General features: G+C 39.3%; 1 protein-coding gene across 3 annotated transcripts in view; it reads right to left on the reverse strand.

The window, feature by feature from the left end:
• The window catches only part of mthfd1l (methylenetetrahydrofolate dehydrogenase (NADP+ dependent) 1 like), a 35,144-nt gene that overhangs the window by 3,793 nt on the left and 18,484 nt on the right, over positions 1-12,867 (reverse strand). For all 3 annotated transcript variants that reach the window (XM_081602770.1, XM_008397705.2, XM_081602769.1), the window contains 6 exons: positions 9,174-9,313; positions 7,033-7,074; positions 5,669-5,772; positions 5,358-5,535; positions 4,675-4,782; positions 4,426-4,578 (listed from right to left, as the gene is read on the reverse strand). In XM_081602770.1, coding sequence (XP_081458896.1) covers positions 4,426-4,578; positions 4,675-4,782; positions 5,358-5,535; positions 5,669-5,772; positions 7,033-7,074; positions 9,174-9,313 — 725 coding nt within the window. The remainder of the gene's footprint in view (positions 1-4,425; positions 4,579-4,674; positions 4,783-5,357; positions 5,536-5,668; positions 5,773-7,032; positions 7,075-9,173; positions 9,314-12,867) is intronic.

Below are 12,867 nucleotides of genomic sequence, written 5' to 3' on the forward strand. Positions count from 1 at the left end.
ATAAGAAATGCATGACATTTTAGGGAGAGCGCAACAAAAGAAACAAACATTGAGCTGCTGAGGAAACTAATCAAATTAGTGACATCACTGGGAACCCAGTCATGTGAATGGAGACTCACAAGATGCCAGTTTCACGTACTGTAACTAAATTAAGTAAACTAAACACAAACTAAGTCACGATTTGTTCTCACGTGCATCTTAAACACTTTTCCTGTCTGGAAAGTCAGATCATCCAGTCCACAAACAGCAGCAAATCATCTTGCTCATTAGACAGGCAGGGACATTCTTTGCATGCCTCCTTTCTACTGACCCAGGGGCAGTTTTATAGGCCCATTAGTGGAAATGAGACAGGAGGAAGTGAGCAGAGAGTTTCCTGTCTGAGGAAGCGCAGGATGAAGAGTAAAGCAAAAGGGACAAAGCAGGGTGGACATGTATACACAATGTAACACAGCGGATGTGGACTGCCAACGCCTGCTCGGCTTGCTGGTTGTGTTTCAGCTGTGCGACATCCTAAAAACTCCAGAAACGATAGTAGATAACTCAATTGATGAGTAACGAGATTCAGGTAAAGGAGCCCTGTCGTCATCCAAAGGTGATTAAATGATTTACAGTAAGGAGGAAATGAGGAATAATAAATAAATAAAAGTGTGTCTCTCCCAACAGTTACAGGTCTGTATGAGACTGTCATTGGGTAACAATCCAGAGTAAAACTACTAAAAGAAATTATAAAAATATTTGTCTTTTTTTTTCCTTTTAGAAAATATCACAGTATTCATGCCGTAACTGCAAAACTCAACTGTAAATATTTCCTTATGATCAAATCAAGCCTGAAAGGTTCATGGCTTGCCTGCTGTGGCATCTTATCAAAATATCTTTAAACTATAAGATTGTTTTGAATGAAAATGATCATTTTTGAAATAATGTTGGCATACTGTGATATCAGTAGTCAACCTAAATCAGCACACCAGCATTTGTCATAAGATCCCAGTAACTTCCTGTACTTTAAACAAGCCATTAAATAAATAAATACTGTAAAAACACCGATGTGGTGGATCCTGATCATCCATCCATCCATCCATTTTCTTGACACCCTTGTCCCTCAGTGGGGTCGGGAGGGTTGCTGGTGCCCATCTCCAGCTAACGTTCCGGGCGAGAGGCGGGGTCACCCTGGACAGGTCGCCAGTCTGTCGCATTATTGTTTCTCTATGCTGCTTAATGATCAGGTCTAAAGATCAAAGGGAGTTAAGCGATTTTGATTTGAAAAATTATCACAAGGACAAGTTGTTATCGAAAACGACAATGAAAGAGCAATCTCAAAAGGCTGATTTATTGGATTATGTAGTTTACGAGAGGTACTTGAATGCATCATCCATCACCATGTGTTTTAGTTGGAAACTTCTAGAGTTTCCACCTGCTTAAAACTTGGCAATACCACTTATTTTTGCACATTTATTCAGTGAGCTCAAAAAGACTAAGAACTTTCTCTCAAAGCAAAGGTCTTCATATCACAAGAAGATAAATTGTTTTTGGCCTATTTTTGGTTGTTCTTGGCTTCCATCTCTATCGGCATTTAACACAGTCTTCTACTACCATCTGCTTTGAAAACTAATGTAGCCATTGTATAAAACTTATGACTGTAACTATTGAAGCTTTTTGTGCAAGCAATATATTAAACCTTTATAGACAAGGAAACGGTCAACATTACTTCAACTTTTGAGGAAAAATTTGACAAAAGACTCAAAAGGTATTGTATGAGAACACACCCAAATCTTAAATCAAGCTAGTTGTGCCTGTCATCCAGCTTCCTTGAAGAAATCCTCAACCTGTTGAGGCAGGAATATTTTCCATATTTATCATTAAGTTTATTTGAAAATCATCACTGTGACTTAATAATCCTTTCAGCATTTTATCATGCAAATATATGGTAGTTAATTAGCATAATTCATGGTATTCCCCGAATAAAAACTTCACAGAATGTCTTCCACTGATGTTCCATTCATTTACCTAAATAAAAAGCGATGTGGATGACAGACCTTCATGTCACAGCTAAACACTTAAGTTCAACCTTCTTGTCATGTCAGAATAAAATCAGTCAGCAAATTTAAATATCAAAAGACTCAGACATGCAAAGCCGAAGGTTTTCTTTCAATCTTCAAAGCAACAAAAGATGAGTTGTTCGGCCAGTCCCTACTCTCAAGCCTGAGAACAAGTTGGCACTCGCAGAAACACATAACACGCCGTGGCTAATGTTGGAAACCCCATTCGGCTAAATAAGTCGCTTCATTATCTGCAGACACAATGTGCCTTTGTGGGGAAAAACCCTGCAGGACACAGTGTAGCTGGATTCTACCCCCCAGCGATCTTGGAGAAGAGTCAGTCAACAGCAAAATAGTTTCTGAAGAGGTGAATGGAGATTATGAACTGAAATCGATCCACTGTACGATGATGAGCTCCAACTTTTCCTAATCCCTGCACCAATTTATTGGCTACTAAACATAGCAGCCAATTACAAATGAAGCTATTGTTTTATATCTGCTGTCTTTTATGTGTTTGTTCAGGCTTTTAATCAGTTTTAAGCATTTATCCCATCCAGCCTTAAACAGTTCTGTTAATTTTCCACCACCACAGAGATTCATTGTTCTGTTTGCTACTCCTCCCTGACATATCTGAAGAATGACATCAGGATGATTCTTCACCCAGTCAAGACCCCCCATCCTTCCCTTGTAGAGACTACCCAGTACTCCCTCACTCTGTTCCACCTGTTCCAGTCAGCTCCTTTCAAAAGTTTTTTTTTTTTTTCATTTAGTGCTAAATACAGCAAATATCTCATTCCTGCACACTTCTAACGTTCAAAGATTCAAAGGTGACCTTTTGTGCTTCTTTGGGCTATAGAAAACATGTTCATTAAATTTTTTGCACAAAATCATTATTATGAGATTTTAATCTGATAATTTCTGCCTATTTAGAGCTCCTTTCAGAATGAGCTGTTGTTTTAGGGCCTCTGTCACTTTAAATTAGCAGCTGCTGACCACACCCATCAACTCAACATTTACACTCGAACATGTAAATGGCTGCAAACAGATGCACAATTATACAACTGTACATCTTTGAAAAACAAGTGGTTTCTGGATGGTAAGTCAACAACAAAACACTCATCTTTTCCAGCAGCCATTGTACAGTGGTTCCTGTGGCAAAACCAGCTGACCAAATGTGCCAGAGCTCAGTTTGGGTTGCTAGGTAACAATTGGGAGGTTTTTGAAAAGAAAAATTTTCCAAACCCCACAAAATATTAACTTATTTCCAAAAATGCCTGGGTGTTTTTTTTGTTTTGTTTTTAAGTGCTTAGGCTGTTTTCAGAAGCAGATGATATCCAAATGGAAATATAAAAACATGCAAAAAGTTACTTTGGCCATTTTAAATAGGACATTATCCTTAAAGACAGAAGCCTTCGACAACAATCTGATGCCCGTCAGTTGAGCAGCACAGAGAACAGATCAGAGACTCCCTCTGTGAGCAAGAAGTCAAAGTTTAGGTGTTGTCACTGTGCGAGTGGCAGATCAAAGAGCGGTTAGGGAGAGGGGATGGATGCCAGCAACGTTGTTGCTCAGCATGGCCAGCGGTTGACATCTACGCCCTCGACTATCCAAACTAGACTCTAAGTGAAACAGCGGGAGGTGAAAAACGCAGGAAGCGACTTCCTTCCTGCCTGGCCCATCGATGGCCAAGGGGCTCCACCCAGCAAATGGTTCCTCAAAACAATAATACAACAAGCAGAAAATGTAGAAATGATTAGAAAAACAAAAACTGCTTGGTGATGAACTTAGAAATGATGGGAAGAAGGGGGAAAAAAAATCCAGCATGCGAGACTAATTTCTTAAAACTAACTTAACGCAGCCACACGTAGCCATTAGAGGTCAAATGTCAAAGTTGGATTGTAGCAAATAATAATTAAAAAAAGATGGTCTCAGTGTCCTTAGCAAGAAGCAGGTATCTATAGCAGCTTAAGGCAACGTTCACTTCAAACATAACCATTTTAAACTTTTTTTAAAAGTTTTGATTCATGAAAGTTATTGGTACAGCAGTCAGGTTTTAAATATGGAAGCTGCACACACCACAGACCAGATTGATGATTAGGTGGAGAGAAGGATAGATATGGATGAATGGCTGAATGGGTGGACTGATGGATAGCCAGGTGGAGCAATACATGCATAGATGGACACATGAATAAATAACAGATGAGCAGAAAGAGACAGGGAGGGATAGCTGGAGGGGCAGGTGGTTGGATGGATGACCTTATTTCTGTAAAACCCTTAAGGACATAATTTTAAACCAAATTATATCAACCATTTTCCAGGGATAATATTTAGTAGTCAAAGGTATGTCTGACTAGTTTTATCATCTAAATCCTTCCAACAGCCCACTTACCGTTCCCACCAGTGGGAAAATGAAGCCTGCGCCGATGCTTGCACGGACGTCTCTGATTGGCAAAACAAATCCAGTGGGTGCGCCCTTCTTGTCAGGCATGTGGGACAGGGACAGATGAGTCTTGGCCATGCAGATGGGTAAAGACCCATAACCCTAAATACAAGAAAGAAAGGGTTAAACAGTACAAGTGAGGGTTGCTACATGATTCCTGTCACTGTCAGTCAGTTATCACAGCAGCAGTGATCTCACTTGTTGATTGTAGTAATCTATTTTGCTGCTGGCCTCTGGAGACAGATCGATGTCCTCAGCTCCATACACCTTCTGGGCTATTGTTCTGATCTTCTCCAGGATCGGCATCTGTGGGAAAGGGAGCACTTCAGCAACAGGTGGATACACACACAGAAAAGTCCATGGAAGGAGGGGAAATTAGATCAAGTAAACAGAGAACACATCTGTATGGAGTTAACGTCAAAAAAAGATTGAGGGAATAAAGTCAATACTTTTGTAGCAAAATACAGATTCAGTGCAATGAAAAAGAACACAACTAAGCAAGGAGGTTCAAAGGCAAAACCCTGAAATAGACAGTACGTCTAAAATAAAATGTTTTCAGAATCTGTCAGTGATGAACTGAGGGACACAACCTTAGGACTGAACAATGCAAACTAATCTTTTGACTATCTAGGAGTTTGAACTCAATGTTCACTGTTGTACTCTTGCAAAGGGAGACAAGCAAACTGTAAATAGGAAAGCCGAGTTAATTTAAGTCACACCTACTCAATCTGACTAACTCAAAACAGCTGATGCTTTTTGTACATCCACAGTGTTTGGAGGAAACAAATAAATTAACATCAGGTACAAACTGTATCCAGAAGAATGCAAATAAAAGTGTTGCAGTGCAATAAAACAAAATGTTAAATTACAGCTGTGTTCACCTCTGTATTATACAGGAACTGGAAGTTTGTGGGCCTGCCAGCTGCCTCTTTCACCGCCATGGCCAGCTCCAGAGAGCCCCGCCCACCCTGCGACCAGTGCCGACACGGCACGGCGTCAGAAGCACCACACTCCTTGGCGAGCTGACACACCAGGTCAATCTCCGCCTGCGTGTCCGTCCTGAGTGTTCACAGTAGTGACATTGTGAGACGTGAATGATGTGAGGACGTACAATGAATAAAGCAGAAATAATGTTTTTTGTATTAAATAATGCAATAAATAACAAACGTTGGTAGTTCTGGATTTGTCTTACTTGAAAACGTTTAGTGCCACCACTACAGGAACCCCAAAGAGGTGAGCATTCTGGATTTGTTTCTTAAGGTTGCTATGGCAACCACCTGCAACAAGGCTCAGGTTCTACAAGAAAAAAAAACAAACAACTCAGACATTAAAAAATAGATATATTATGGCATCTTTATTTAAAATATTTTTCATTAGTATTAAAACAATTTTCTTTTGTAACTAGTTATATTGGGACATTATACGGTAAAAAGTAGTATACAACTGAAGAGAAAGAATTTTTTTTTCCCCAAATAAAAACACATACAAGTTCTAGTACCATGGTTCCCATAATACTGATCATCAAGTTGAGTTGTAACTGGTAAATTAAATTGGAGAGAGATAAGTTGGTCTCTCACACAGGAAATTTGCGATTTCAGAGGAAGTCAGGCTTAAATGCCGTCATTTCCTGTTCAACAATTTAGCTGAGGAGCCAAAACAAATTGACTTTCCTTTATAACCGTTTTGGGGCTTAAATGGTCACTTTTAAATTTGTTTAGGGATATTAATATTTATTCTATCGTACTTGCTCTGGTTAATAACTCTGAAAGTATTCCACTCTATACCATCTGTTATTGTCATTGTCCTCTACACCAAAATGGCAGCTTCTCCAAAGGAGAATAAATTGACTGCATATAGAAATCTAGTCTTGGACTTTGTGTGTGTGCGTGTGTGTTTCTCCGAGTCCCTGCAGACTTTGGTAACCAAGTCCATACAAGTCCAATTAATGCACGTCCCTGGTTCTGTTTTTCTCTGTACTTCTGGTTTTTATTACAAGCGTCATAATTAACTTACACTGTGTGAGTATTTACACAGCTGAATCGGCCTCGGAGTCCAGGGATTCTGGCCAGGTATCAATAAACACACACACACTGCACACACAAACAGAATCGCACTTCCCTTCAGCTGTGCCTCACATACCAGGAAACCACAAACTAATGTTCTGTTTGAACTGATAATCAAATAACCATGTTCATGCTTATCTACTCTTACAGGTGGAGCTCTGACTGCAACTGAAAATAAAGCCGCAGCAACAAAGCCCGTTAGCTCAGGACAACTATAAACCTTATGGCAGCACTCTAATTTCATATAATGTCATCTCATGTCCTGTCCCATGTTCAGTCTTTTATAAGTGGCTTTAACTGTGTTGGTTACATCATGAACCTTTGACTAAATGAAATTAAAAACTAAATGAAATTAACAAAATGCCAGGCCATTTATTTTCATTTGATTGGAAGCTATGTTCAAAACAACCAATCGGCTCATATACACTTTCATGCTCGTCTCATTTTCTCCATGCTTCATGTTTCTATGCACACTGATATTTTAAGCTCATACCTCATTGATGTACTCTTTGGGAAGAGGAGCACCAGCTGACACCTAAAACACATCAAGGCAGATTATTGGAAACAGAAAAATAATTGCAGTAACAGTCATTGTGTTAGACCAGTGTTTCTCAACCTTTTTTGGGCCAGCGCCCCCCCAGCCCTTATTCAGGTCCCTCACTGCCCCCCACCAAAGAATTTGCGGGCTACTTTGCACTGACTATTATTTTATCATTAATATTACTATCACTATTGTAGATGTTTTGATTTTTATGCTTGTTTCTGTATTTATTGTCAAAAATAATTTCCCAGAGAACAAAAAAGCCATGGGAATAGAAATTATTTTCACAAAAATGCAATGAACATTCAACTTAAAATTGGTAGGCGTAACAGCAGCCAATCAGAGTGGAAAAAATATTCTTATTTTATGCCATTTTCTAGTTGTTAAATATTACACAAAATGACCAGATAAAAGATGCACAACATGCCAGTTTAAACTTTGAACTATTTCCTAACAACTGAGCTCTGCAACATTAAAACATGGATAGAACTGTAACTACATTAATCATAGCTCTTCTTCTCTTCAGTGTTTGTCGGTTTCTGGTGGTGCAGCTCTGTGCTGCCTTCAGGAGAATGGGACATCTGATGATTATCCATAAAACTTCATCCACATGGCATTTATTGTTCAAACCAGAGCTTTCAGTGGAAAACAAAAGTTCCAGATCCTTTTAATGCCATACAAATATGAGACAGAAACATGGATTATATCTTTATATAGACCTGTCTATTGACAGTTTCATGGATGACTTGAAAGTCATCCATAAAAGTGGATGACTCCTACACTTTGGATATTGAAGAAATATAAATATTTCTTCAATATTTATATTGAAGAAATAAATATATCAAATCTAATTAAAACCATAAATAAGTGATCAGTTCTTTACTGTTATGTCTGTAAAATATATTTATTCTCACTACTAGATATGGTCTCAACAAACCCATCACATTTCAACAATATTATTTTACCTTTTATCTGGAAATAGTGTCTGTTTATCCTTGCCATACAGTCCTCTGTATTAATTATTGCTCGAAAGGTCTTGCCATACCAGTTTATTCCTCTGTATTTACTTTAGTTTCTTAGTTTATTCTTGCATTTTGTTCTTCATTCATTTCCATTTAGTTTCATTTGATTAGTATTATCCTCTCTTAGTTTATTGCTATGTCCACTTTAGTTTCTTTCCTGTTGCTACATTTATTTTATCATTTATCCATTATAAGACGAATAATATACGATGAATAATCTTCACTCATTACCTGCTGCGCCGCCTAATCGTCATGTGTATTACATCATGTGTTGATTTTTCACTGTTCAGAGTCGGATTTTCTGTTTTTATGCCATAATTCACATCTAGTTCGTCGCTCCATTTTATGTGCCGCTTCTCCTGTTTCAGAGTTTCGTGCACGTTTTTTTTTTTTTAAGCCCCTAAGGTGCAGGGCATATTGATGGGGAAAAGGCAGACTGACATAAACATTTTAAAACAATGGAAACAATTTCTGTATTCTGATTATTAAAATTTAAAAGTGCTGTGGTACCGTTGTTCTATCACACCCATTTCATACCGGACCACTTACAGCACCGGTGTTAACGATGTAAAATGAACGCTCTCTATCCATAACCCATGGAGGGATTTCTTTATTTCTTTACTTAAATGGGTTCCTTTTTCAGAGGGATACACAGTGAGGGTACCGTGATTTTAGCTACCAGTAGCAGGAGAACGGAGCTGCGCCAAGAAGCTACAAACACTGAATAGAAGAAGAGCTGCCATCGATACAGTTGCAGCCAAGCATGATTTAATGTTACACAATACAGTTTTACCAAGTTGCTCAAAGTCTAAACTGGCATTGTTGTGCATTTAAGGTGTAAAGTTTACCTTCGACTAAACGCCCCCCAAAGGCATCCCAGCGCCCCCCTTTTGTAAAAATGTCCGCCAGCACCCCCTGCCGTCCTCTGAACGCCCCCTGGGGGGCGGTACCGCCCACGTTGAGAACCGCTATGCTAGACATTTAATGTAATTAATGAAAAGGAAGAAAGCTGATACTATAAAATTGTAAGTCTATTACTTTAAATGTGCTGGTCATAATGCATAAGCTTACATTTGGGCCACCTCCATGCATCTTCAGCGCTCGAACAGTTGCAACCAGCACCATTACGTTGGGACTCAAACCCGACGCCCGACATTTGATATTAAAAAATTTCTCCATCCCGATGTCTGCTCCAAACCCAGCTTCAGTCACTGGAGGAAGACACAAACGTATGATAGTAGCACTTTTTCAGCAACATAAACAAAATGAAGATTGAGCAAACTGTGTTTAAATAATGATTGTTTGCACTGAATCACAGCTGTAGGACTGAGAAAAACATTTAAGGTGGATTCTGGAAAAACAGTTGATTGTATGACTGTCATCTGTCAATATTGCTTAATGTTCCACCTCATCCGTTTATTGGTAATACTGTGTATAAATCAAAGATGACCTCAATAAAAAAAACGACAAACAGATGAGCTCATCAAGTTTTCACCTAGAGTGCAGAACATCAGGAGAGACAGCTTTCTGTTTGAGTAGAGGTGATGCACCGAGTAATGGGTTCAAGCTAAGTGCTTTCTAAAAGACAGAGGGTCTCTGATATGGACAGCACTGAACCAGGTCTCTTGAGAAAACTAAAAAAACAAGAAGTCTACAGGCTTTGCTCAGACATAATTTCCTCTTCTGAGTCATTTGAGTGTGTATACATTAAGCAATTAACATTACTTTGTCTAGTGATGTTTAGCTTTGAGTTGTCTGTTAAGTTTTGATGGACAGCTGTCAATTTATCCCTACAAGAAAAAAAATATCCAATAAGATTCTGGAAGCAAGCAGATGCACATGAGCAGATTTTTATCCTTTACAGCAGGGGTCCCCAAACTTTTTCCTGTGAGGGCCACATAACTTTTCCCTTCTCTGGTGGGAAGTCAGTTTGTAATAGAAAAAGTGTGACGATTGCAGGAGTGCCTAAATGTAAAAATATATTGTTTTCCAGAAAGCAGAATCAAATAACATTCTCTGGGTTCTTCACAGAACAAGTCAGGAAATAAATAACACTATTAATGAAATAAATAATAACCAAATAACCCTCTCTGGGTTTTTCACAGAAAAGAATCCAGGAAGGATTATAGTCCGTATCTTCAAAACTATGAGCTGCACTGGACTATAAGCCACAACCCCAAAGTTTTTTTTTTTTTTTTTTAAACCAGTAAACATACACATATAAGCCGCAGATATCTCTGCCGCTCCAGGTTTTCCACAACGATGCAGCAGCAGCAGAGGGGGGCGGACACCCAAAATTTGAGTCATAACAGGTCAATTGAATATCACATTTATTAGGGTTGAAAAAGAAAAAGTTTCCAAGATTAGATTTAACAGAACTGATTACGGTAGTTTCCGAACGGTAACTGTAACAGTAAAAGTGCTGATCCTTTGTGTCTGCTACTAGCATGTGCTAAATCAGTGGTCCCCAACCTTTTTATTACCGCGGATCGGTCAAGTCTTGGTAATTTTGTTGGGGCTGGGGGGGAGAGGGGGAGGGGGGTTGAACAGTCAGATAAGGCTTCTGCATGTTGGTGTTCCCAATAAATACTGAATATGCCCAATTTGGGTTGTCTTGGCCCTTTTATCTCAGCCAGTGGGGTTTTTCCTGACTTGGAACGAGAATATGACCAGTTGAATGTGACAAGTAGCCAATCAAAAAGCGCGGTGACGTAAGAACAGAGGGGAATCCCAAACAGCTGACATATCGCGCAACTGAGAGTCCGGTGGATATCGGAGACGATATGTGGAAATGTTCATTATTAAATCTAAAGGTCATTATTATGTTTATTCAGTTAAAAATGTTAACTATGAAAAAACATATTCACCTCCAAATCAAAGTGCAGCAAATAGAGCGGCTGCTCCCGTCGTCTTTCATCCACTGCCTTTTCTTTTTGTTACATCTTTTATCTCTTAAAGTGACTCCACAAACTATCACTATTGCTTCTACATCGTCACCCGTGTTTGGTTATTCTAAATTCCCATATGCTATGTTGGGGGTTTTACTGGATTATCCTCTGGAATCTGGATGTTCGTGTGTGGTGAGTTGGTTCTGCCTTGGACACACGAGCCGATCAAACCTGTTGTACTTTTATCAGCTCTGTGGTCACAGAGATTTGGAGAATCGGCCAACAATTCTTAAATCTTTCTGTCTAAACCAGACATAAGACTCACAAGCTCTACTCATCTCCTCTCAACCACTGCCCAAACGCTCTCTGACTCTGGTCGCTATGGTAACGGTTATATATCCCTTCAAAATAACAGAAGCGCCACAAAAACGAACATCTTACTTTCGTGAAAATTTTAACTCACGATAATGACTAACGGGAGCCCTGAGCTTGTTTCTCTGCAATGAGACGGTTCCTTCTGGAACTGATGAGAGACAATGACACCCGAAATGTTGCTTATATGCACAGCCTGCTTGGTCTCTACGTGGCAAAGCAGCTTGAAGCTTCATTGCCTCATTAGCAGCCGGTTGCCGCATGTTACGCAGAGCGGGCTTGTAATGTGGGGCTCACCTACCGGTCCGGGATAAATCCATTCTCCTGTCTCCCGTCTCTGGGCCTTTTCCCCTTTGCAAAGAAACTTTCCAAAGACATCTGATCTGTTTCTTACTCATTTTGCTGCTTGTGGCCTCAGTGTTGGCGCGCAAGTAACCAGACTTCCAATAATTCACTTCCTGCTAAACAGCCCCCTGGTGGTTGAAGAAAAATCCACATATAACTATCCACATATAGTCCGGAAAACACGGTAAATAAAAAAAAAATCGGAATGCTCTCTGGTATTGTTCAGGGGGCTGGACCAAATGTGGATCCGGCCCGCGGGCCGTAGTTTGGGGACCCCTGCTTTACAGTAAATTTACAGCTGTACTAGCTTCAGAAAGTAAAGTTAGGCTGTCACCTGACGTCATAAAAAGCATGAGAATGAAAGTAAAGTTTTAGATTTGACCATAGAGTTGGAAATAAAACAAAGGCTCGTTACCAACAGCACTGCTGTAGATTAAGCAATATTGATACCTCCATTAACTGTCTGAACATATTTTCCAAAGTAAAACATTAAAGTTCTTTGAAATGAACAAGAAAAACTGATCCAGTCATTCTTGCAATAGCACCTTAAATAAAAATGTTTCCTCAGCCACCATCTAATTAAAACGTTCATATTTAATGATAAATCAATCTGTCTAAACATGTAAAAACAGACTCAATGTTTTTTTTTTTTTATACAATCCTTTAGGCAGATTTTTTTAACGTGGGAAATTGTCCTGAAAGTAGGAGCCAGGGGTTTTTTGTAGTTTGTAATCCAGACAGCTAATGATATAGGAATCACACACATCTGGTGTGTGGGATTCCCAGATTTCCACCCTCCTCCCCGCAGAGAGCAGCAATTCTTCACGTTAATCCCAGATTCCAAAGCGGACCACAATAACAAGAAGCATGATATAGCATGACCATGAGTAATATCACTATGATCCCCTCAAACATCTGAGGTCACAAAAGGTTCAAGTACTTCCTTCAGGGGGAATTAAAGTGGACGGAAAGTGCACCACCCACAAAACAAAGCCAATAAAAAAATAAAGAAAGAAAAAGAAGAGTGGAAGACTCAAACTAATAAAAATACCTACCCTTTATTAGTTAATCACCATCAAAAAAAAAAAAAAACTCAAGTCATTGTCTGGAAAAAAGCTAAGGATCACACAGATTTGCCAATTTCAGTTCTTAACTTCTGA

Source organism: Poecilia reticulata, chromosome 21 (assembly GCF_904066995.2).
Source record: "Poecilia reticulata chromosome 21, P_reticulata-male-v2, whole genome shotgun sequence".
Lineage (NCBI taxonomy): Eukaryota > Metazoa > Chordata > Actinopteri > Cyprinodontiformes > Poeciliidae > Poecilia > Poecilia reticulata.